This window comes from Schistocerca piceifrons, chromosome X, assembly GCF_021461385.2.
Source record: "Schistocerca piceifrons isolate TAMUIC-IGC-003096 chromosome X, iqSchPice1.1, whole genome shotgun sequence".
Taxonomy (NCBI): domain Eukaryota; kingdom Metazoa; phylum Arthropoda; class Insecta; order Orthoptera; family Acrididae; genus Schistocerca; species Schistocerca piceifrons.
In genome coordinates, this window is record NC_060149.1 from 752,068,261 (window position 1) to 752,096,160 (window position 27,900).

The window sequence follows — 27,900 nt, forward strand, 5'->3', positions numbered from 1 at the left end:
ATTTGCCAAGTTTTACAACTGGTGGAGTAACTATATTTAACGACAGTTCATTTGCTATAGTCATTAACTTACATTTTGACTAAATGGAATTTTATTGCTGTCGTTATGGTGTATTGAGATGTGGGACATTCGCAGTCCTGAATAACAATCGTGTTTTTGGATTTTTAGAATTTCTCACCAACTTATACTTAGAACCACAGCCCCACTTCCACAACTACGTCATAAGAGCGGGGGAAATTCTTGTAGTACTATTCATTTTTAAAGTTAGGCCAAGTGCACTAGTTCTGACAATCAGCAGACATCCCATCATTTGAAATCTTTATAACGTGTATTTTCTCACCGTTTTAAATTTGTGATAACTGGCGTGGAGGGGAGATTGCTTAAACTTTATCGTCAGTAGTGGAGGGGAAATTATTTAAGCATAACGCAAGTGAACTTAGGGGAAAAACGGGCTTACGGTTTTTGAGTTGAAATAAGACAATGCCGTATGATGTAGCATGTGCTGATCATTTTGAATTTCCTTCCAACTTAAATTTTGGGTGACAGCTGTTCAAATCATGACGTCAGATGGGAAGATCCAGGATTTATGTAAGTGACCTGACTGCTACAAATAGCCAACAGGTCTGAGTGAGTAATAGCTTGGGGAAAACATGTTGAGTAAGTCAGAAGACTGGTTACTTCCCTTCCTCCTAGCATCTTGGATTCTTAAGTCATAGAGATATCCCAGTTTGGCCATCTTGGATCGCCATCTAGGATTCTATACCGCACAAGTGACCCACTTCCACAGCGACATCAGGGGAAAAGCCAGAGGCCATCTTGACTTCTATATTTGGCACAAGCGACCTACTTCCACAAAAAAAGGGCAATGCACCGTCTTGAGTTTTTGTTTTTCCTGTCAATTTGTACATAGTACTATAGCTCTACTCCCACAGTGACGTCATAGGAGTGGGAAGAAAACACTGTAACTCAACTGGTCTATTTTTTAATTTCTCGCCAATTTTTGAATTATCCGCCAGTTTATACATAGAGCAATTGGCCTTGTCAGGGGGGTGGGGGAAGGGGGGACTCTGGCAATAGTGGATGACACCATCCATGACATCAGTGGAAATCTGGCAACAATGAATTTGGTCAATGTGCCTGAACTTATGGTGCATGTCTGCTGAGGAAAACTCATTGTTTATTACTCATCACATGATGTTCAGCACGAATTTATTGAAACAGGGGGAGACGCAGCTCGCCAAAGTATTTTAACAGAGGTAAAACGTAATAAATACTTTTCTGTCACGATAGATGTGACTCTTCATGAAGCCTAAACACAACCAAATGTTTTTATACTATAGTGCCCTCGATGAAGAAAATTAATCGAGAATTAGAGTACGTCTTCTCGACTTTGTTGACTGTAAACGAAGACCGGTCAGGGGGACAGTCTTGGGCAGGGTTATGGCAATGGGAACTATACCGGCGACATGTATCAGGGAGCTCAAGTACATGTATTAAAGGAAAATCCGTTTTTCTCCGCCCCTTTCTTTGGAATTGATGCAGCCAATATTTTTATAATTGTTTTGAAAATATGTAATTTTTTTCTTGCTGGTCCACAAAGATCTAAAGTATTAAAAGAAAATATTAGATGGTCTCTTCACACGGGTTCCGGAAACGAGATAATCTGTATGGATAAATTTCATACGCCCATTTGCTAAGCACTTGCCAGGATTATGAAGGGTGGTTGAACTTGCCTTTAACTTCAAATTGACTGCGGAGGTAGATATTGAGCTGAAGGGCATTCAGAAGTGTTTCTGATCATTTCAGTGTGTATTGATGTCTTCAATGTGATATGTAGAAAGTATTAGCTGCAATAAACATATGTAACTTTGTGTTTCAAAAAAGAAAAATCGCAAAAGATGTTGGAAGTGCCAATATTAAGAATCTAGGATGAAGAATTACATAAAGAGAGAAACAGCTGGATTAGTCTTTACGCAGAAAGTTGCAAGGTAACAGAAAATATTGAAATATCACCTGGTTTCCTTGTCACAATTCGCAGCACAGAGAAACGGACGGGCAAAAGAAAACGGTTTCTAGATAAACACCAGAAGAAGATTTAAACCTGGACGTAGAGGACAGGTTTAAAGTATTTTTTATCAACGTTATTCAAGATAGAGTTGTAGGAAAATTAACTATAACGTATGCTGCTGTAGGCAACTTGATGGACATATTTGGTTTACTTTGAAACTTCATAAGACTAGACGATTCCACTCTATCAGAGTGCATAGAAAACATGGTGTACTTGTACCGCGTAGAAGTTAATAAGTAGATTTTGAAACAATAGATTCTGTAGTTAAAAATATTTATGCAGCTAAATTTGGGACGGAACCACTTCCCCCTCTGCACCTTCTCAGTGCTCTTCATAAGTGCAGTTTAAAACATATTTATAAATAGAATGGTCGCCTTATGGTTTTTCTGCACTTTACCTGTTATTGTTGCCTAAGCAGAGCGGTCATTAAACTTTCTTCCATGAGTCAAAAATTGTTTGTGAACTATAAGGGGGCAAGAGTGTCTTGTTGGATTAGCTATAACCGCAACAGTGCCAGAGTTAGCCCGCTCATTCGATTACATCGAGATTATAAAAAAGTTCCCATCTAAAAAAGCTATAACGAAAGCATAATTTTGTCAAGTATTAAAATTATGTAAACTGCGAGGTTCATAAAAGTTTCTTAGAAAAAAAGGAATTATTTAATTTTTGCGTTAAAATTTTCTGACTTAATCTAGAAAACCAAAGTTGAAAATAAAAAATTCAGGGGAGGGACCTGAAAACACTTACCCAGGGCCAGAAAAAAAAGTGCTGGTCCTGTGTGTGATAGGTGTCGCATGTGGCATGAGTGAGTACTATGCAATACCTATCGTACACTTATAAACCTTTAACCAAGCAATAATATGCTGTGGCATAAATTATATGAGTATTTCATCTCAAATAACACGTGTATTATATTACATATGCATACATATATTTACCGCAAAATATTCATCTAGAGGAGGCACAGTCAGAGTCCTGTTCATTTTATATCATTACACACACTTGCTTGCATTTATGTGTTATACACCGATGTGACATTGTCTTCTAATGTCGTGTCGGAATATTGCAGCAACTCGACCTAGCATGAACTCAACTAGTCGTTGGAAGTCACCTGCAGAAATACTAAGCCATGCTGCCTCTATAGCTGCCATAATTGCAGAAATGTTGCCGCTCGAGGATTTTGTGCACGAAATGACTTCTCGATTGCGTCCCATAAATGTTCAATGGGATTCATTTCGGGCGATCTGGGCGGCCCAATCACTCGCTCAAATTGTCCAGAATGTTCTTCAGACTACACTGAAGTACCAAAGAAACTGTTATAGGCATGCTTATTCAAATGCAGAGATATGTAAATAGGCAGAATACGGCGCCGCGTTCGGCAACGCCTATGTAAGACAAGTGTCTGGCGCAGTTATTAGATAGGTTACTGCTGCTACAAAAGCAGGTTATCAAGATTTAAGCGAGTTTGAACGTGGTATTCAGCAGATGGCGTTCCGGTACCCGAAAACCCAGCAGTATACCGAGAAGCCACGCTCTGTGCCAATACTTTTTGTGTGCAGAGGAGATACATTTTTGCACTTAACACTGCATTTCTTTGTTAACGGTAGGTACTGCGGGCAGAATTGTAATCTCTGGTGTGTACGCTAGCACGTACATGTGCTGTGTACCGGAAGGTGTGGCGTTTGTAAGCAGCAACGATAAACACACACGTGTGCCAATACTTTTTGGTGCGATTGTATACTATCTATGGCATTAATCTGTACAAATAACTTATTGTGATGCTGACTCAAAGATGTCTACCACTTATATGTGAACATTCCACTCTAATCAGCCAGGAGCTGTGAGTTCAATGCAGAGTTCAAATGAGTGATTATTCCAGTGCTGATAAACATGTTCAAGGATCAAAGCATTCTTCACGTTCACATATCATGACCTCTTAGCAGTGTTTACAGAATCATCATCATGTTTGTAATGCTGGTTCCAGTCTAAACCACTGACAATACAGCGCTAATTATTAGTACCCATACTACAAAACATAATGTTTGTTTAGATTATCTCTGAACGTTGATATTTAATGAAACTGATTCAGTTCCACCAAATTCTATAGTATGGAATAAAGACATATGTAATGTTCCATAATGGATTCATATAAAACACACACACACACACTTTTGTTTAGTATTTATTTTAGTAAGGAAATGGAAAATCTTGAATGGAATATAGACAACAGAATGAAAAAGTTACTGAATCACAATAATAAACACCTTGTTTATGTACCTGTCTGATACAAAACACCTCTCCTCCACAGTTAGTACTTGTCTTCCTGGTATCCTTGTCCAGTATTTACTTCATTATTAATATTCCTCCTTCATTCGTAAATTCAGAAGTACGTACATGAACTGTTCTCCAAGATATAAACTAGTGTATAAAAGTAAAAAAATAATCGAAAAATGAAAAGATAAAACTAAAGCACAATACATTTGACATACAAAAGGGTTAAAAACATACACTCAAAAAAGGTCTGGTACAAAGCAGACACATATAAAAAAATCCTTCACAGTAACCATGAGATTAATAGATAATGAAGTGACTTCAACTGCCACACATGCATGATAGAAAAGTGGCCTGCATTCTGTAATGTCGTTCAAGAGCTCGATTGATACCCCATCTGTAAAACGGCTATATGGGGACCTGACAGTCTCTTATGGCAGCAATTCACGTCTCCCTCCCTACCGCTCCCAACTTCTTTCAGACTCCAAACCCACCAGCTCATTCGTTATACATCTTACCTACTATATCCTGACGGACAACTACTTTTCCTTTGAAACAAATCCATGGCACAGCCATGGGCACCTGCACAGCACCCTCCTACATCAAACTGTTTATGGGCCATGTAGAGGAAACCTTTCTAGCTTCCCAACACCTAGTCTGGTCCTGGTTCATTGATGATATCTTCATCTAGACTCAGGATCAAGACACCCTATCAACAACCCTTCAAAACCTCAACACTTTTTCTCCCGTCTGCTTCACCTGCTCCTCTCCTACCATATGTGCCACATTCCTGGAAGTTGACCATTAACACCTCTGTCCACATTAAACCCACTAACCACCAACAGTACCTCCATTTCAACAGATGCCATCCCTTCCACACCAAAAAATCCTTCTCATACAGCCTAGCCACCCATGGACTATATAACTTCAGTGACAAGAGCTCCCTTGCCCACTAGGGAAATATTCCTCAAACCTAGTCCACAAACATATTTCCTGAGCCATATCCACCCTTTGTCACCAAATATCACCTTAGATAGGAATGATTGATCTATATCCTTCGCCAGGGCTTTCATTATCTCTTATCCTGCCCTGAAATGAGGGACATCTTACACTAGATCCTTCCCACCTCTCCTAAAGTGGTGTTCTATCGCCCACCCAACCTACACAACATCCTAGTTCATCCCAATGCCACTTCCAGCCTCAACTCCTTCCCACAGGGATATGATCCCTGTGGCAGACCAATGTGCAAGACTTGCCCAATCCACCCATCTGGCATCTCCTGCTCTAGTCCTGTAACAGGCTTACCCTACCCCATCATAATTCAGGCCGACTGCGAAAGCAGCCATGTCATACACCAATTCAGCTGCAAACACCGCACAGCCCTTTATGTTGGTATGACTATCTACCTACCAACTGTCCACCAGACTGAATGGCGACCACTAAACTACTGTCAAGAACAAAGTTGACAATCTGGTGCCATAACATGCAGCTGAGCACAACACTCTCAGTTTCAATGGCTGTTTCACAACCTGAGCCATCTGGATCCTTCTCTCCATCACCAGTTTTTCTGAAGTACACAGATGGAAGAGATCCTTACAGTACATCCTTCGCTCCTGTAATCGTCCTGGTCTCAGTCTCATGCAAAACACTGTCCCCGTCCCCTCCACCTGACAGTTTCTCCTTCCTCTAACTTGTCACCGCCTTCCAATTTACGCCCCCACATCGCCTTCAGTGCGTGTCGTTTCCCACTGGCCTCTATAATCATGTCAGCCCACATACCTGCCACCCCTCCCTCCCATATTCCTAACTGGGGAAGTGGTAGCCTCCTTCCATGTTGCTAGCCAGCCACCCCACATGCCTCTCCCTGCCTTCAGTCTCCATCTCCCTCTCCCTCTCCCTCTACCTACCCAACCGACACTACACCCACTACAGCCAGACCATCTGCCACAAAATTGTCACTGGCACAGTTAGACTAGCCAGCGCCACATAGGGGCAAAGTCGTGTGTATGTGTGTGTGTGGTGGTGGTGGTGGTGGTGGGGGTGTTTATGTTTGTCTATTTTACTGTAGCTCATCAAAGGATAACTTCAAAAGCTACCGCGTTTTCGTTCTGTCGTGTGAGCCTGACCACAGCTCAACGCTTCTGCTTTTTGGTGAGTGGTTTTAGACGTTGTCCTAGTGGAAACAATCTGCCTTTGCCATCCTCCGACGTTTGGTCAGACTTACGAGCTAGTTATAAGGGGATCCATAGTTAAACTACTCACATTTTTCATATTAATGAACGCTACCAGAAGAGAAAGAAATTAGAAGTGACATCAAAAACTAACCTCTAGTATGGAGAGGTATAGTTTTTGATGTAACTTATAATTTCTTAATATTTAGTCTGCCACTTAACCACTGAGGCGACAAATCACCACAAACTGTACAAATATACCTTTTTGAACATGTTTTTTCAAGGAGGCAGAGGATCAAAAATACATAATCTAAGCTTATGCCCATCTGACAGACTCCCTATATAAGTGCTAATCTAAGACCATGGCTCACTATTGGAGCTTGTGAAGCATACTGAGCAGAGACAGCTGCCATTTGAACTATGCACTTTCTGTTCTCACTTCCATATGACTCATTACCTTTTGCAGGCAGATCTGTAAGATGTCATAACAAGTGGGAGGATGTTTCAGTCTGAAATAGATAGAGCACTATGTTAATGCAATGACAAAATCTCCACACTGCACTGACATGTGGAACAGAGATGCTCCTATAAAAAATGTTTTGCAGAATTATAGAAATAACGATCAATTTAACAACATATTAGAGGTGTTAATTATGTAGGAACCAAATTTAGCTATAGCCTGCAGTGGTATATCTCCAGAATATATTGGCAGATGTAAAATTTGTGGAAAAACGGTCATTGGCCATTATCACTTGGTCAGAGGATTTGCTGGTGCAGAAGGCAGCTTTTTCATATGGGTTGATTTTTTTATTTAGAAATGTCATTAATCATGTTTCGAAGTATAATAAATTTCGTTAAAATATCACTCTCTCTAAAAAAAATACTATGTTTAGTTAGTTTTTTCAGAGCTGCTAGTGCAGGACGTTTGTGGCCAGCTATATGTTTTGGGTCTACTAGTACACAACATGTTTCCAGTGATCTGCAGTTTTTTCACATTGTGAACTTTAATTTGGAAGTTGTACAAAATTAGATGTGGTTGAATCACTATCCCCGATATTAGATGTGGTTGTATTATTATCCTATTTCTCAGCATTTTCCATTAAAAACTTTTATTTAGTTTTTTGGACCTTAGTTCCTCGGGAGGTCCTCAAAGCATTGAAACATGACGTTTTGAAAAATCTCCATTTCATTATTCAATATAATAACAAAGAAGGTTGAGACAGGTTAATGCAACTGTAAGTAGTACCCTGTTCAGTTGAATAAAAACAGTAACATGAGTCAAGAATACACAATGGAAAGAGGAATCGAGGAATCGTAAGAAATGAATACGCAGCGAAGGAAAGGACTGCACAAAAAAGTAACGAGTAAATAACTTAAAAATTAATTATAACTGTGAAGTTACTGTAAATAACGAAAAGAAGGAGAAGGTAACAGAGTGTCAGAGCATAATCAAGAGAGAGAATGAGCGAGAGAGAGAGAGAGAGAGAGAGAGAGAGAGAGAGAGAGAGAGAGAGAGAGAGAGAGGGAATGGATGATGAGGATGAGAAGGTATAGAGGGAGACACAGATAAGAAAGAAAACAATGGAAACTCCAGGTTGGAATATCAGCAATATTAGGAAAAGTATAGATTGCTACTCACCGTAAATATGACCCACTGAGTTGCAGAGGGGCACAGTGAAAAGACTTGAGCGTTATAGCTTTTCGCCAAAGCCTTCTTCAGCAAAGAAAATACACACACATTCACACAAGCGAGCACACCTCACGCATAAGGACAAGTACAACCGGAATCATAGTCAGAATGAAACTAAATGGTTGGAAGAGCTGCTTCTTGGGGTCATTAGCAGCAGTGCTCATACAGCTTGACTCCATCGCACACTATTCTGTGCAAATCTGCAGAAACATTCGGTATCAATAGTGCTGTGTGTGGTGTTACAAAGAAGTGTACTACACTCAAAGTGCAAGACCATACTTTACGAAGATGAAGAAAAAGGTGTAATGAGTTATTGTGAACATAAAGTGTGCACTGAACATCCCGAGACTAGATGTGATTTGAAACAAAGTTATCGTACATCGTGATACTTTACTAATGAAATGTGAAGTTATTTGAAACGTAGATTTGAGGAAAGTACAGACTGATGGTATTGTTTGACTGACATGCTCTTGATTTCCATTGTCAGTCCATTGAAAAAGTACAGAGTAGGGATTCTCGGACTACTAATCCCCAACCCCTGCCTAATTTTAGTTTGTTGTATTTGATTTAATTATTTCCACAGCAGAAGAGATTTGATATAAACCCCACACTGGTAAAGATGGCCAGGAACATAATTAGTAAGCTCAAAACTATGTAGTGACATTTTTGGATGACATGTAGAACAGCACTTGTAAGTGAACCAAAAAACAATGTGTAGTTGCAAAGTAAGTGACGTCATATGGACATATTCAGTGGGAGGTAAGGTGGGGCAGCTGCCCCCTAACCCTCCGAGAAAATTTTCACAAACGAAACTGCTATTCTCTCTCCCGCCCCCACATGCGTACAAACAGATATATCAAACCTGTATCAGTCTGAAGAAAGCAAGAAAACTAGTAATGGATAATGACTGGTGCAATTATAACCCGTGCGATTTGTCATGAAATATCGGAACTACTTCATTGTTCTTAGCTATTCACCTCGTTACTGAACATTTTAGATTATCTTGGGTTTTAAAATCCTTTAGCTGCATCATACTTTCAACTCGAATGTTTTTTTTCTGGTGTCATCAGCAAATGTACGAACTGAATAAAACTGTGAATATAAAAAGTATTCGCATGTATCTGGGTGTTACGTGCCTGACAGTAAAATAATATGTACAAATCTCACACCAAATATACTGTTTCAACTAAGTAAATTATAAAAACCTATTAGAATGTAGATGCATCAGTATGTTTGGTGATTGATAAGAACTGTTATCAAGAGTTTTGAGTTTTATTTTCTAGCAAATTGCAGGGCTGGGTTTCCACATGGGCCAGATAGGCCCGGGCACCAAGACGAAAGGGGCGCCAAGAGACCTCCATTGGTGCTTGTACTTTCTGTGCACTTAGTCACCAAAAACCCGAAACAAAAATGGAACTGAATGTAATGCAGCACTGTCGTTGGGGTAGCGTTTGGTTCATTGTTAAGTTTAGTTGGAGGGCCATCTTAACTTCTATGTAGTTTTGTTTACATCGATTTGTCTAGAAACTGAGATTGCTTTGGCTGTCAGTTCTTTCATAAACTTAAGTTCAGTTAAAGTTCTTAAACGTAAGTTAAAAAATAAGGTGAATAATTTTCTAACTGTGAAAATGAAAATTTGAAGCACCTGGTCAGTAGTAATAACAACAACAGTCAACGTGAAATGTTAACAATAATTACTGAAAGCTCAGTGAATTGTGTGGCGACGGTGGTGGTAGAGTTGCAATGGAAGCGACGTGGTTGTTGGTGCTGGTACCGTAGCAGAGGTAAAGAATGGGGTATTTGCAATCATAGCACGGTAGTCCCAGTTTTTGGAAACGAGAATGTAGAGGAACAGTTGGTCGCAAGAAAAGGCTCGAAAAGTATCATGAAATCGTTACATGCTGTAACAGGCTAAATTACTTTTCATATAGCAAAGTTCCAAAAATATATTTTTCATCATAAATGGATTTTACATTAGTTTTGGCTCTTTGATGAAGCAGAAGCTAATATAATTTTTCTTGTAGCAGAGAAATAACACATTTCCGGATTTGGTTTTCTATCCAGAATTCTATATACTAAGTATGCACAACAAACAGTGCAAGTTTCATTCAAAACATCCAGCATACCCGTTACGTATCTCCCACAAGGAAACGGCTGCGCAGGGCCGCACTGACAAGGGAACATTCACAATTGTCAATAAACGATCTTGACGAAATTTGTCGGTGTGAAGAGAGGACAACATAATGCAATACGTATTTTTTTGTTTGTGCTCTATTTCACTTTTAAGAGGCAAAACATATCCTGAAAAGTTAATTTGGATATTAGATTCGGAGGGCATATATTTCAAACGATGATACAGAAAAAATGTTTCTCATATAAAAGCTGATATGTAATTAACGTTCTAGAAAACTGTTTCGTCGAATTTAGTAACGATTTGACATTTTTCAAAATAGTCCACCACCATTAATTAATTTCGAAAAATGAAAACTTTTGTTACAACATAAATTAAAGAAGCTTTCAAGCGACACATATACATACATGTATAATAAAATAACCAGCAGCAGGAAAAGGCAGTTTTATTTACAAAACAAGTATTTATATGCTTGCTGCAGAGGATGGCCACACAAACAAACTTGTAATAAAGTTGGTTTCCGAAATACCAGTTTTGTGAAATAATCTGCGCACTACGTGCTGTCAGGGTATTTTCAACACATCTAATTTTTAATTATATGAACATTATTTTTAATCATCTAAAAATTCGTCATTAGTTTGGTTTTTTATTTTACTTATATTTATTTTATGTTTTAAATTGTTATTAGATTTCTTACGTTCATTTTAGTTTTTTGTTTGTGTATTTTAGTTTACCATTTCACACATGTGTATTTTGTTAACGAAAAATAATAAATAACTCATTATTATGATAGAAAATCGTAACAATAATGATAATCTGTAAATAAACGCTTAAAAATAACGTTTTCTTTCACTATGCACATAAAATGAACGAAATTTCTTCACATAATATACACGACAGAGAACGCAGTATAAAACAGATTTAAGTAGGATTTCAAACTGTCACGGATGACCCTCTAAATATCCTGATTTGTATCAGGCATAAATCAGTACATTGGTAAGACTTGGCGAAGAGAACTGATTATGTACTAATGACTGCAGGGTGATTATATCATTTCTCAAGTGGAGACTGAGACCATAATCATTGAACCGAACTAGACCTGAAAATCTCACAAAGTTCTTCCAATATTAAAAGCCTTATTATACATCTGACGACTGGACCTGTGCCGTCGAGTCCTTTGGGATCATCAGACGAATAGGTTCCTTGTCCTTGGGCACGACGCCCTGTACGGTTCTTTCACATCGACAGCCCCAAGAATATAACAATAATACAGACTTTTTTCCATCACGGGGAAAGAAAACATCCTTGAAATATCGTTAGACCTGGTCGGACGTTAGTTTTCCAGATTTCTATCCTATGACAAGGGCATTTGGGACTTCAAAAATAGATTCACGAATTCTCGGTCGAAACTCTCCATTAGTGTCTTCCAAAACTATGAAAAGGCGGGTGGTCAGTGTGCAAAAAACATTTTGACTATTATACCTGAGGACAAGGAACTTAATCCTATAGTTATCAGTTATCACACAGGACTCGACGACACAAGTACAGTCGTGAGATGTATTTTGCTTTAGGTGTTGGAGTAACTTGTGAGAAGATTTTCATATCTAGTTCTGTTTAATGATTATAATGTCAGTCTCCATCTGACAAACGATATAATCAAGCTGCAGTCACTAATACATACTCAGTTCTCTTCGCCAAGGCTTACTAACTTACTGAAATATGCCTGATACAAAATTTAGAAGGTCATCTGTGACAACTTGAAATCATGCCGAAGTTTGTTTCGTAATATTATATCTGTCGTGTATATTATGTGTAGAAATTTCATGTGCATGGTGTAAGAAAACATTGTATTTTAAGCATTTACTTACGGATTATCATTATTGTAACGATTTAGTATCATAATATCTTCAATTAACAAGCTAAATGTGTGTGAAACGGTAAAACAAAAAAAGAATGTGTATTGTAAAATAACAATTTAAAATATGAAACAAATATAAGTAAAATAAGTAACTAGACTAATAACGACTGTTTAGATATTTTAATTAGGTATGTTGAAAATACTCTGACAGCACATCATGTACAACTTATTTTCCAAATATGGTATTACAGAAACCAGCTTTATTGCACATGGATGTATGTATCTTAAAAGCTTCATTAATTTCTGTTGTAATAAAATTTTTCATTTTTCAAAATTAATTAATGGTGGTGGGCTACTTTGCAAAATTCAGATTATTACAAAATTCGATTACACAGTTTACAAGAACGTTAATTACGTATCAGATTTTATACGAGAAACGTTGTTTCTATATCGTTTGGAAGATAGTACCTCCGACCCTAACATGCTAAATTACCCAGCAGGTTGTTTTTTTTCCTTAACAGTGAAATAGAGCACAAAGAAAAAAAATACGTATTGCATTATTTTGTCCCCTTTGCATACACGCCAAGTTTCATCAAAATCGTTTATTGACACTTGGGAATGGTCCCCTGTGAGAAAGGTTCACACCAAGCGCTCAGTCATAGAGTGGCACAAAAACTGACTGGAAAAAGAAAAGCAAGAAAGAAAGACCGTATGAGAATCACTCGGGAGAGGTACGTGAATTCTATTACTCCTCGTGTTTCTATCTTCTGCCTACGGGAAGAAGCGCTTCCCTCGGCCCACGACTGTAAATGTAGGCCTATGCCGTTATCACACTGACTTCTAGTGTTATTTCATGCAAGTAGAATAATAAAGAGACAACTAATGCCGAACAGATGTCTATCGCTAACACGATTTATGTGGAAACAGTGCAATCGGTTCACACACCTGCCACCTACACAGTTTGTTCGTATTTAACAATATAGCTCTTGCTGCTATTACGTCGCTGGTGTTCTAAGATCTCAAAGGCCGATGGGTTGGATGCTGAAGCAAATATACCAGTCTCCATCGCTAAAAGTACAGTTATAATAAAAATACAATTTCTTAAGAGCGATGTGTTCTCAGTTCTTAATCACATCCGTTTTTCTTCAATATCTAATTAATAATTTATGCAATACTAAAAACTGGGGAAGATCAAATAAAGCATATTCTTTAGTATGTGACAGTTATCGACAGCAAATTGACTATCGATGGCGAACACAACAACGATATCTCTAAGATCGGAGATCATTGCCAGTGCAATTCGGTTCTAGCCTGCTGTTGATGCACGTGTTTGTTCCACTGTGTCTGTTACATCATCATCATCATCATAATTTAAGACTGATTATGCCTTTCAGCGTTCAGTCTGGAGCATAGTCCCCCTTATAAACTTCCTCCATGAGCCCCTATTCAGTGCTAACATTGGTGCCTCTTCTGATGTTAAGCCTATTACTTCAAAATCATTATTAACCGAATCCAGGTACCTTCTCCTTGGTCTACCCCGACTCCTCCTACCCTCTACTGCTGAACCCATGAGTCTCTTGGGTAACCTTACTTCTCCCATGCGTGTAACATGACCCCACCATCTAAGCCTGTTCACCCTGAGTGCTACATCTATAGAGTTCATTCCCAGTTTTTCTTTGATTTCCTCATTGTGGACACCCTCCTGCCATTGTTCCCATCTACTAATACTTGCAATCATCCTAGCTACTTTCATATCCGCAACCTCAACCTTATTGATAAGGTAACCTGAATCCACCCAGCTTTCGCTCCCATACAACAAAGTTGCTCGAAAGATTGAACGGTGCACAGATAACTTGGTACTGACTTCCTTCTTGCAGAAGGATCATAGCTGAGCGCTCACTACATTAGCTTTGCTACAAATCGCTTTCAGTTCTTTCATTATGTTGCCATCCTGTGAGAATATGCATCCTAAGTACTTGAAACCGTCCACGTGTTCTAACTTTGTTCCTCCTATTTGGCACTCAATCCGTTTATATCTCTTTCCCACTGACATTACTTTCCTTTTGGAGATGCTAATCTTCATACCGTAATCCTTACATTTCTGATCTAGCTCCGATATATTACTTTGCAAACTTTCAATATAATCTGCCATCACAACTAAGTCATCCGCATATGCGAGACCGCTTATTTTGTGTTCACATATCTTAATCTCACCCAGCTAGTCTATTGTTTTCAACATATGATCCATAAATAATATGAACAACAGTGGAGACAGTTTGCAGACTTGTCTTACCCCTGAAACTACTCTGAACCATGAACTCAATTTACCGTCAACTCTAACTGCTGCCTGACTATCTATGTAAAGACCTTTAATTGCCTGCAAAAGTTTGCCTCCTATTCCATAATCTCGTAGAACAGATAATAACTTCCTCCTAGGAACCCGGTCATATGCCTTTTCTGTTACATCTCGATAATAAATTACCTTCGTACGAAAGTTAGGTTTTCCGTTCTGTGACGATCGAGTGTAATAACGTCTACCCACAGGTATACAACATACTGAAACCAGTGCGCAGTAGCTGCCATGAACAAAGTACAGATTTTCTTTCACTTTCAATTTTTCTACAAATATAAATTTTTATAATTTATTTACTGCGAAAATACATTTAATATTTAATTTGTTGTGTGAAATATTTTTCATTAGTATTCTTCATCCGAATGATATTCTTCATTAATTCTTCATTTTTATTAAACTCACAAAAGTTCAGAAAAGACACGTAGAAATAATTACGGAGGAATGGGGTTAGACAGTGGGGGGACAGCTTTGGCAGTTCGGCTAGGGGCGCACAATCACATCGCTAGAGTTCTGCAGATGTGCATTTAATTTAGTCTTCCGGGACACATATTAAAAGCTGACAGTCGTATTTTTGTACGCCAAGGATTCTTACCTGCTTCCTGCAATTCGAGAACTTTACCATCAATTGCTGTGAAATAAACACTTTTTAAAGGAAAACGCGAAACCTGAGGTAGATGCGTCGCGCTTAGTTGCGCAAAAGTCGCGTTACCTGGCTGTCAGAGGTGCTGTGAGAGTGGCTGCGCTCCGTGTCTGAGGACTCGAGCTCCTCGAGACGGCTGGTGGAGCAGCCGGCCACGGCGATGGTGGGCTGCCTCTTGCGCAGCGTCTCCGGGGACCACACCTCGGGCTCCGGCTCGTCCTCCGGAGTCATCGCGCCTCCGGCGCCCCCCAGCTGGCCACGCATCCACTGCGCCAGGTGCAGCGCACTGCCTTTGCTCGCTCCCGATTTTCCCAGGCGCCGGCACCTCAGCTCGATAAGCTCGTCCAGTTGCTGTCTCGAATTTGCTGGCGACCGACCTTCTACTGCCGGAGTCTGAAAATTAAAATTACCTGCTCTGGAATCCACGTCCACGTAAGGGAAGTTTGACTGAGAGTACGCATCGTCTAGTAAGAGTACGCACTTGACGTTTTTCTGTATTGGCTGCAATTGGCGAGAAAATGTCATTGAATATTTCTTATGTTCTGCAGCCTAAACAAATCGTATGAAAGGTGTAAAGTTGTAATAACAAGCCACTACAGCCGCTTTTTTTAAATATTTTATTTACACTACCGGTTTCGAGCAGTTGCTCATTCTCATGTGGTACCTAGAGACAATCGAATCAAATGGTTCAAATGGCTCTAAGCACTATGGGACTTAACATCTGAGGTCATCAGTCCCCTAGACTTAGAACTACTTAAACCTAACTTAACCTAAGGACATCACACACATCCATGCCCAAGGCAGGATTCGAACCTGCGACTGTAGCAGCAGCCCGGTTCTCGACTGAAGCGCCTAGAACCGCTCGGTCACAGCGGCCGGCAGAGACAATCGAGCTATTATCAGCATATATAGGGTGATTCTAATTAAAGTTTAAAAACGCCCTAAGCGACGTAGACACCGCTGCAACAAGTAATTTAATACACTATTGGCCATTAAAATTGCTACACCAAGAAGAAATGCACATGATAAACGAGTATTCATTGGACAAATATATTATACTAGAACTGACATGTGACTACAGTTTCATGGACTTTGAGTGCATAGATCCTGAGAAATCAGTACCCAGAAGAACCACCTCTGGCCGTAATAACGGCCTCGGTACGCCTCGGCTTTGAGTCAAACAGAGCTTGGATGGCGTGTACAGGTACAGCTGCCCATGCAGCTTAAAACACGATACCACAGTTCATCAAGAGTAGTGACTGGCGTATTGTGACGAGCCAGTTGCTCGGCCAACATTGACCAGACGTTTTCAATTGGTGAGAGATCTGGAGAATGTGCTGACCAGGGTAGCAGTCGAACATTTTCTGTATCCAGAAAGGCCCGTACAAGACCTGCAACATGCGGTCGTGCATTATCCTGCTGAAATGTTGGGTTTCGTAGGGATCGAATGAAGGGTAGAGCCACGGGTCGTAACACATCTGAAATGTAACGTTCACTGTTCAAAGAGCCGTCAATGCGAACAAGAGGTGACCGAGACGTGTAACCAATGGCACCCCGTACCATCACTCCGGTTGATACGCCTGTATGGCGATGACGAATACACGTTTCCAATGTGCGTTCACCGCGATGTCGCCAAACATGGATGCGACCATCATGATGCTGTAAACAGAACCTGGATTCATCTGAAAAAATGACATTTTGCCATTCGTACACCCCGGTTCGTCGTTGAGTACACCATTGCAGGCGCTCCTGTCTGTGATGCAGCGTCAAGGGTAACCGCAGCCATGGTCTCCGAGCTGATAGTGCATGCTGCTGCAAACGTCGTCGAACTGTTCTTGCAGATGGTTGTTGTCTTGCATACGACCCCATCTGCTGACTCGGGGGTCGAGACGTGGCTGCACGATTCGTTACAGCCCTGTGGATAAGATGCCTGTCATATCGACTGCTAGTGATACGAGGCCGTTGGGATGCAGCACGGCGTTCCGTATTACCCTCCTGAACCCACCTATTCCATATTCTGCTAGCAGTCATTGGATCTCGACCAACGCGAGCAGCAATGTCGCGATACGATAAACCGCAATCGCGATAGGCTACAATCCGACCCTTATCAAAGTCGGAAACGTGACGGTACGCATTTCTCCTCCTTACACGAGGCATCGCATCAACGTTTCACCAGGCAACGCCGGTCAAGTGCTGTTTGTGTATGAGAAACCGGTTGGAAACTTTCCTCATGTTAGCACGTTGTAGGTGTCGCCACCGGCGCCAACCTTGTGTGAATCCTCTGAAAAGCTAATCGTTTGCATAGCACAGGATCTTCTTCCTGCTGGTTAAATTTCGCGCCTGTAGCACGTCATCTTCATGGTGTAGCAATTTTAATGGCCAATAGTGTTTAAGATAAATGGGGCCGGAAATGTAGGGAAATACCCCGAAAGTGGATAACAAATGTTGAATCAGGTCAACGAGAAAGACAGTCCGTGGCGCGTACGTCACTGCACGTGACACTGCAGGTCTTACGGTTACTAGCAGCCGTCCCTGGCGGGGGGTGGGGGGCAACTAACTATTCAGACGATCTTAATAATTCTTGACTGCGCGTTTAAATATATGCAAACTCCAGATAGCGCAAGTTAAGACCTTTAGTGGGTATTTTTTCATTGGCATGGATTTCCTGTGGGCGTTGCAAGGAGCGGAGCGTTCGCGATGTATGGCGGACAAGCCGGCTAGTGTGACGTCACAAGTTCGTTGCGTGGCCTGTATTTCTCGTGTGAACACGTGACGTCATCAGGTTACGTTCCTCATCGCACGTGTAGCGGTTAGGCTTGTCGATGCTACACTCGCCAGTAGGGGGCACTGCTACACATTGATGCAGAACGTTGCAAATTTCGAACACCTTTTGTAAATGAGATCTGTTGTGAACATATAAGTTACAAAATTCCTGTCCTCGCTCTAACCAAGCAAAAGCCTACCTTATTTCGTATTTCTTTTCTTTTGACCCTTCTTTTTTGTTTACAGACACATTCAGTTAAGAAAACGTAGGTCATTTACCGGTAACGACGAAATTCGGAAGCTTATACTCATTTATTTTTGGTGGAACAGGTATTCTTTGTTGTACCGTTTTCTTTTTTTTGGGTCATCAGTCTTCTGACTGGTTTGACGCGGCCCGCTACGAATTCCTCTGCAGTGCCAATCTCTTCCCCTCAGAATAGCACTTGCAACCTACGTCAATTATTTGCGGAATAGATTCTGATCTCTGTCTTCCTCTACAGTTTTTGCCCTCTACAGCTCCCTCTAGTACCATGGAAGTCATTCCCTCATGTCTTAACAGATGTTCTCTCATACTGTCCCTTCGCCTTATCAATATTTTCCACATATCTCTTTCCTCTCCGCTACCGTGCAGAACCTGCCCATTCCTTACCTTGTCAGTCTACTTAATTTTCAACATTAGTGTGTATCACCACATCTCAAATGCTTCGATTCTCTTCTGTTTCAGTTTTCCCACAGTCCATGTTTCACTACCACACAACGCTGTACTCCAGACGTACATTCTCAGAAATTTCTTCCTCAAATTAAGTCCTACGTTTGGTACTAGTAGACTTCTCTTGGCCAGGAATGCCCTTTTTACCATCGCTAGTCTGCCTTTGATGTCTTCCTTGCTCCATCCGTCATTGCGTATTTTACTGCCTAGGTAGCAGAACACCTTAACTTCATCTACTTCGCGCCCATCAATCCTGATGTTAAGTTTCTCCCTGTTCTCATTTCTGCTACTTCTCACTACTTGTGTCTTTCTTCGATTTACTCTCAGTCTATATTCTGTACTCATTATGTGGTGTCACCGCCAGACACCACACTTGCTAGGTGGTAGATTAAATCGGCCGCGGTCCATTTAGTACATGTCGGACCCGCGTGTCGCCACTGTGTGATCGCAGACCTAGCGCCACCACAAGGCAGGTCTCGTGATACGGACGAGCACTCGCCCCAGTTGTACGGACGACCTAGCTAGCGACTAGATGTACGAAGCCTTTCTCTCTCATTAGCCGAGAGACAGAATAGCCTTCAGCTAAGTTAAGGGCTACGAACTAGCAAGGCGCCATTAGCCTTACAGTGATTGTAATTAAAGTCTCCTGTGTATCGTCAAGAGCGATGTACCACAATGATTGATTAAAGATAAGTATTAATCCAGCTACGTACTTTTCTTCATAGCATTAATTACGTAGCCTGTTCCAGTACTTCACGCCCGTCTGCGTTAGTCTAGCGTGCATTTTCAGCCACCTCGATCTACAAGGTGTTGGCCCAGCTGCCGACACATCACATTACATTGCTCATTCCATTGAGCAGATCGTGTAATTCTCCTTCACTTTCACACAGGATAGCAATGTCATCAGCGAATCTATCATTGATATCCTTTCACCCTGAATTTTAATTCCACTCCTGAACCTTTCTTTTATTTTCATCACTGCTTCTTCGATGTATAGATTGAACAATAGGGGTGAAAGGTTATATCTCTGTCTCACACCCTTTTTTATCCGAGCACTTCGTTCTTGGTCGTCCACTCTTATTATTCTCTCTTCGCTTTTGTACATATTGTATATTACCCGTCTCTTCCTATAGCTTATCCCTATTTTTCTCAGACTTTCGAACATCTTGCACCGTTTTACATTGTCGAACGCTTTTTCCAGGTCGACAAATCCTATGAACGTTTCTTGATTTTTCTTTAGTCTTGCTTCCATTATCAACCGCAACGTCAGAATTGCCTCTCTCGTCGCTTTACATTTTCCGAAGCCAAACAGATCGTCATCTAGCACATCCTCAATTTTCTTTTCAATTCTTCTGTGTATTATTCCTGTCACAACTTGGATGCATGAGCTGTTAAACTGATTGTGCGATAATTCTCGCACTTGCCAGCCCTTGCAGTCTTCGTAATTGTGTGGATGATATTTTTCCGAAAGTCAAATGGTATGTCGTCAGACTCATACATTCTAAACACCAACGTGAATAGTCGTTTTGTTGCCACTCCCCCCCCTCCCCCCCCCCTCCCCCCCCCCCCCCATGGTTTTAGAAATTCTGATGGAATATTACCTATCCCTTCTGCCTTATTTGATCTGAAGTCCTCCAAAGCTCTTTTAAATTCTGATTCTAGTACTGGATCCCCTATCTCTTCTAAATCAACTCCTGTTTCTTCTTCTATCACATCAGACAAGTCTTCCCACTCACAGAGGCCTTCAGTGTATTCTTTCCACCTATCCGCTCTCTCCTCTGCATTTAGCAGTGGAATTCCCGTTGCACTCTTAATGTCACCACCCTTGCTTTTAATGTCACTGAAGGTTGTTTTGACTTTCCTGTATGCTGAGTCTGTCCTTCCGACAATAATTGCTTTTTAGATTTCTTCACATTTTTCACGCAGGCATTTCGCCTTAGCTTCCCTGCACTTCCTATTTATTTCATTCCTCATCAACTTGTATTTCTCTATTCCTGAGTTTCCCTGTACTTCGCAATAAATCAGCGAAGATTGCGAGACCGGTAAATAAAACAATAAATCTTACCTCAGTGTAAACACATAACTGTCTAACGCAATGCAGAAAAACACTGCCTGCCAGACACAAGATTTGAAACCTGAGTTCCACGCGCTAAGATCGCGCACGCAGGATCGGAGCCACACTGACGTGAATACTTGACGTGGCTTAGGGGCGGCGTGGCTACGCGGCTAGGGGCACCAGTCACCCTTCCCGCCGGAGGTTCGAGTCCTCCCTCGGGCATGTGTGTGTTGTTCTTAGCATAAGTTAATTGAAGTAGTGTGTAAGTCTAGGGACCGATGACCTCAGCAGTTTGGTCCCTTAGGAATTCACACACACTTGGCTTTGGACGATCAAGTGTGAAAGACCGATAGGCTCAACCGCTTAACGTGCGGCGACGTTCGTCATCTGGCGACGTCACATGTTCAATATATGTCATCCACTTTTCGGGTTCTTCCCGACATTTTCGGCCACGTGTGTCTTATATTAAATTATTTGTCTCAGCGTCATCTACGCCGCTCCGGAAGTTTTTAAACATTAATAAGAACCGTTTTGTATATACAGGGAGTGGCAGCTAAGACAGAACATCCCACATATATCCAAAAGGAATAAATATGTAGAGGTGAGGTTTTCGCCAAGTTATAGCGGCCACTACGGCGAATTTACTGACGACTTGCAAAATGATTTAGATAAGATATCTGTATGGTGCGAAAAGTGGCAATTGACCCTTAATAAAGAAAAGTGCGAAGTTATTCACATGAGTACTAAAAGAAATCAGCTAAATTTCGATTACGCGATAAGTCACACAAATCTGAGGGCTGTAAATTCAACTAAATACTTAGGGATTACAATTGCAAATACCCTAAATTGGAACGATCACATAGATAATATTGTGGGTAGAGCAAACGAAAGACTGCGATTCATTGGCAGAACACTTAGAAGGTGCAACAAGTCTACCAAATAGACTGCTTACAGTACGCTTGTCCGCCCTATTCTGGAGTACTGCTGTGCGGTGTGGGATCCGCATCAGGTGGGACTGACGGACGGCATCGAAAACGTTCAAAGAACGGCAGCTCGTTTTGTACTATCGAGAAATAGGGGAAATAGTGTCACAGACATGATACGTGAATTGGAGTGGCAATCATTGAAACAAAGGCGTTTTTCGTTGCGACGGGATCTTCTCATAAAATTTCAATCACCAGTTTTCTCCTCCGATTGCGAAAACATTCTGTTGGCACCCACCTACATAGGGAGAAATGATCATCACTATAAAATAAGAGAAATCAGGGCTCGCACGGAAAAATTTAAGTGCTCGTTTTTCCCAGCGTGCCGTTCGAGAGTGAAACGGTAGAGAGACAGCATGAAGGTGGTTCATTGAACCCTCTGCCAGGAACTTTATTGTGAATATCAGAGTAATCACGTAGATGTAGATATAGACGTTCTCCAGTTATTTTTATCTTTTATAGTTGTCAAATCACGACACCAACTTTTTCTATTTTTCCAATGGAACCGTTCCCCCTCCCCAACGAACCATGGACCTTGCCGTTGGTGGGGAGGCTTGCGTGCCTCAAGGATACAGATAGCCGTACCGTAGGTGCAACCATAACGGAGGGGTATCTGTTGAGAGGCCAGACAAACGTGTGGTTCCTGGAGAGGGGTAGCAGCCTTTTCAGTAGTTGCAGGGGCAACAGTCTGGATGATTGACTGATCTGGCCTTGTAACACTAACCAAAACAGCCTCGCTGTACTGGTACTGCGAACAGTTGAAAGCAAGGGGAAACTACAGCCGTAATTTTTCCCGAGGGCATGCAGCTTTACTGTATCGCTAATGATGATGGCGTCCTCTTGGGTAAAATATTCCGGAGGTAAAATAATCCCCCATTCGGATCTCCGGGCAGGGACTACTCAAGAGGACGTCGTTATCAGGAGAAAGAAAACTGGCGTTCTACGGATCGGAGCGTGGAATGTCAGATCCATTAATCGGGCAGGTAGGTTAGAAAATTTAAAAAGGGAAATGGATAGATTAAAGTTAGATATAGTGGGAATTAGTGAAGTTCGGTGGCAGGAGGAACAAGACTATTGGTCAGGCGAATACAGGGTTATAAATACAAAGGCAAATAGGGGTAATGCAGGAATAGGTTTAATAATGAATAAAAAAATAGGAATGCGGGTAAGCTACTACAAACAGCATAGTGAACGCATTATTGTGGCCAAGATAGACACGAAGCCCACGCCTACTACAGTAGTACAAGTTTATATGCCAACTAGCTCTGCAGATGATGAAGAAATTGAAGAAATGTATGACGAAATAAAAGAAATTATTCAGATAGTGAAGGGAGACGAAAATTTAATAGTCATGGGTGACTGGAATTCGGTAGTAGGAAAAGGAAGAGAAGGAAACGTAGTAGGTGAATATGGATTGGGGCGAAGAAATGAAAGAGGAAGCCGCCTGGTAGAATTTTGCACAGAGCACAACTTAATCATAGTTAACACTTGGTTCAAGAATCATAAAAGAAGGTTATATACATGGAAGAAGCCTGGAGATACTGACAGATTTCAGATAGATTATATAATGGTAAGACAGAGATTTAGGAACCAGGTTTTGAACTGTAAGACATTTCCAGGGACAGATGTGGACTCTGACTACAATCTATTGGTTATGAACTGTAGATTAGAACTGAAGAAACTGAAAAAAGGTGGGAATTTAAGGAGATGTGATCTGGATAAATTGACTAAGCCAGAGGTTGTACAGAGTTTCAGGGAGAGCGTAAGGGAACAAATGGCAGGAATGAGGGACAGAAATACAGTAGAAGAAGAATGGGTAGCTTTGAGGGATGAAGTAGTGAAGGCAGCAGAGGATCAAGTAGGTAAAAAGACGAGGGCTAGTAGAAATCCTTGGATAACAGACGAAATATTGAATTTAATTGATGAAAGGAGAAAATATAAAAATGCAGTAAATGAAGCAGACAAAAAGGAATACAAACGTCTCAAAAATGAGATCGACAGGAAGTGCAAAATGGCTAACCAGGGATGGCTAGAGGATAAATGTAAGGATGTAGAGACTTATCTCACTAGGATAAGATAGATACTGCCTGCAGGAAAATTAAAGAGACCTTTGGAGAAAAGAGAACCACTTGTATGAATATTAAGAGCTCAGATGGAAACCCAGTTCTAAACAAAAGAAGGGAAAGCAGAAAGGTGGAAGGAGTATATAGAGGGTCTATACAAGGGCGATGTACTTGAGGACAACATTATGGAAATGGAAGAGGATGTAGATGAAGATGAAATGGGAGATATGATACTGCGTGAAGAGTTTGACAGAGCACTGAAAGACCTGAGTCGAAACAAGGCTCCGGGAGTAGACAACATTCCATTAGAACTACTGACGGCCTTGGGAGAGCCAGTCCTGACAAAACTCTACCATCTGATGAGCAAGATGTATGAGACAGGCGAAATACCCTCAGACTTCAAGAAGAATATAATAATTCCAATCCCAAAGCAAGCAGGTGTTGACAGATGTGAAAATTACCGAACTATCAGTTTAATCAGTCACGGCTGCAAAATACTAACGCGAATTATTTACAAACGAATGGAAAGACTAGTAGAAGCCGACCTAGGGGAAGATCAGTTTGGATTCGGTAGAAATGTTGGAACATGTGAGGCAATACTGACCATACGTTTGTAGCATTTGTAGACTTAGAGAAAGCTTTTGACAATGTTGACTGGAATACTCTCTTTCAAATTCTGAAGGTGGCAAGGGTAAAACATAGGGAGCGAAAGGCTATTTACAATTTGTATAGAAACCAAATGGCAGTTATAAGAGTCGAGGGACATGAAAGGGAAGCAGTGGTTGGGAAGGGAGTGAAACAGGATTGTAGCCTCTCCCCAATGTTATTCAATCCGTATATTGAGCAAGCAGTGAAGGAAACAAAAGAAAAATTCGGAGTAGGTATTAAAATCCATGGAGAAGAAATAAAAACTTTGAGGTTCGCCGATGACATTGTAATTCTGTCAGAGACAGCAAAGGACTTGGAAGAGCAGTTGAATGTAATGGATAGTGTCTTGAAAGGAATATATAAGATGAACATCAACAAAAGTAAAACGAGGATAATGGAATGTAGTCGAATTAAGTCGGGGGAATAGATTAGGAAATGAGACACTTAAAGTAGTAAAGGAGTTTTGCTATTTGGGGAGCAAAATAACTGATGATGGTCGAAGTAGAGTGGATATAAAATGTAGACTGGCAACAGGAAGGAAAGCGTTCTGAAGAAAAACTTGTTAACATCGAGTATAGATTTAAGTGTCAGGAAGTCGTTTCTGAAAGTATTTGTATGGAGTGTAGCCATGTATGGAAGTGAAACATGGACGATAAATAGTTTAGACAATAAGAGAATAGAAGCTTTCGAAATGTGGTGCTACAGAATAATGCTGAAGATTAGATGAGTAGATCACATAACTAATGAGGAGGTGTTGAATAGGATTGGGGAAAAGAGAAGTTTGTGGCACAACTTGACTAGAAGAAGGGATCGATTGGTAGGACATGTTCTGAGGCATCAAGGGATCATCAATTCAGTATTGGAGGGCAGTGTGGAGGGTAAAAATCGTAGAGGGAGACCAAGAGATGAATACACTAAGCACATTCAGAAGGATGTAGGTTGCAGTAGGAACTGGGAGATGAAGAAGCTTGCACAGGATAGAGTAGCATGGAGAGCTGCATCAAACCAGTCTCTGGACTGAAGACCCCAACAACAACAACAACAACCGTGTATTTTTTTCTGGGGCATTTGAAAGGAGCTACTAAGACAATCTCAACGACATTGCATGTATGGGACGTGGACAAAAAGTATCAAGGTAACAGCGCTACAAACCACTGTCCCGCTGTCAGGAGAAGACGTCCCACAAACATCTTCTTTATTATATCAAATGTATACTAAAGTGACAAAAGCCGTGGGGTGCCTCCTAATATCGTGTCGGACCACCTTGTGTCCGGCGTAATGCAGCAACTCGGCATGACAAGGACTCATGGAGTCGTTGAAAGTCCCCTGCAGAAATACTGAGCCATGCTGTCTCTACAGCACTCCATAACTGCGTAAGTGTTGTCGGTACAGAACGTTGTGCACGAAGTGAACTCTCGATTATGTCCTATAAATGTTCGGTGGGATTCATGTAGGGCGATCTGGGTGGCCAAATCATTCGCTCGAATTGAGTATAATGTTCTTCAAACCAATCGTAAACAATTGTGGCTCGGTGACATGAGCATTGTCATCCATAAAAAATTCCATCGTTGTTTGGGGACATGAAGTCCATGAATGGCTAGAAATGGTCTCCAAGTTGCCGAACATAACCATTTACAGTCAATGGTCGTTTCAGTTGGACCAGAAGACCCAGTCTATTCCCTGCAAACACAGATCATACCGTAATGGAGTCACCACCGACTTGCGAAGTGCCTTGTTCACAACTTGCACCCATTGCTTCGTGGGATCTACGCTACACTCTTACCCTACAACCTACTCTTACCAACTAAAATCGGGACTCATCTGACCGGGTAAAGATTTTCCAGTCGTCTAGGGTCCAACCGATATGGCCACGACCCCTGGAAAGGCGGTGCAGGTGATGTCATGCTGTTAGCAAAGGCACTCTCGTCGCTCTTCTGCTACCATAGCCCATTAACGCTAGATTTCGCCACATTGGCTTAGCGGATACGTTCGTCGCACGTCCCACATTGACGTCTGCGGTTATTCATGTAGTGTTTCTTGTGTGTTAGCTCAGACAACAGTATGCAAACGCCGCTGCTCTCTGTCGTTATGGGAAGGCCGTCGGCCATTACGTAGCCTGTGGTGAGAGGTAATGCCCGAAATTTGGTATTCTCGGCATACTCTTGACACTTTGGGTTTCCGAATACTGAATTCCTTAACGATTTCCGAAATGGAATGTCTCATGCATCTAGCTCCTACTACCATTCCGCGTTCAGAGTCTGTTAATTTCTGCCGTGCGGCCATAATAACGTCTGAAATCTTTTCATATGTACCACCTAAGTACAAACGACAGCTGCGCCAATGCACTGCCCTTTTATACCTTGTGTACACGATACTACCGCCATTTGTATATGATGAGCATATCACTGTTCCACGACTTTTGTCATCTCAGTGTAAGCAAACACGTGGCTCAGGTATGTTTCTTGCGTTTACCTGTGCGCTTGAAGCCCGCCAGTCTGTGTTCTGCCGTTTTAGCACTCAGATAACTAGCTCATAAGGCCATTGAGAGACATTCACGATGGATACGACAGTCGAAAAAGTGAATATAGTTTAGGATGAAAATCGCCAAACTATTCGAGCAGCGGTGAGGTTATATGTCGATGAGTGTCCCGATCGTGGCAAGCGCTCACAATCTGGCTTTACGAACACTGTAACAAAATTTCTAGAAACTGGACGTGTGGCGAATAAAATACGTCAAGGAAAAGGAAGAGCAACTGATGGAAGAAATGAAAATAACGTTTTAGCAGCACTAACACACAATGCAAATGTCAGTAAGAGGCATCTCGGAAGTACGAGGGGGATCAACCAAACAAGTGTTCTGCGAACACTACATTCTATCGAATTTCATCCTCTTCACATTTCGCTGCATCTACAGTTCCATGACAATGACTTCCAGCATTGATTTTCGTTCAGCGAATGTTACCTGTGAAAAGTGCAAAGTGAAGTGGCGTATCTATGCAGAATTGTGTTTAAGGAAGGAGCGTTGTTAATTGAAAATCCACGATAACTAAAAGAAGTGGATAAAAACAACACTCTTGATCCATGAAGGTTTGGAGAGTGTTTTCCAAGACCGGCATCGTTGTCCCCTGTCTGATTGATGGGAATCCAAATCCATTCACTATGACGTACAGAATGGCAACAGGATTAAAATTGTAAGGGTCTATGGGTTGCACGCAGACGTACGGTATGTAACATGCGATCGCCAGCCGACCTGCCTGGGATGCTGACAATTTGCTTGGTCAGTACACGTGCGTCCGGCCGCAGAGCGAAGCAGGGAGTAAGCCACTGGCCGCCGTCCGCAGCGCGCCATATTAACTAGCGTGGCCTCGGACGCGAATATCTCTCTTTTCTTAGCTCACTATGGAGCATTTCGATACAACCGTAATTAGGATGTCAGACACAGTGTTATGGGTGCACGCAGCGTGCGTGTTTTATAATCAGTCTTTGCTAATAAAAC

The 27,900-nt window shown here is 41.3% G+C and overlaps 1 protein-coding gene across 1 annotated transcript in view; it reads right to left on the minus strand.

Annotated features, from left to right (window-relative positions):
• LOC124722040 overlaps window positions 1–27,900 on the minus strand; it is a 1,041,203-nt gene that overhangs the window by 245,654 nt on the left and 767,649 nt on the right. Inside the window, exon 16 of the mRNA XM_047247232.1 lies at window positions 15,252–15,575. Coding sequence (XP_047103188.1) covers window positions 15,252–15,575 — 324 coding nt within the window. The remainder of the gene's footprint in view (window positions 1–15,251; window positions 15,576–27,900) is intronic.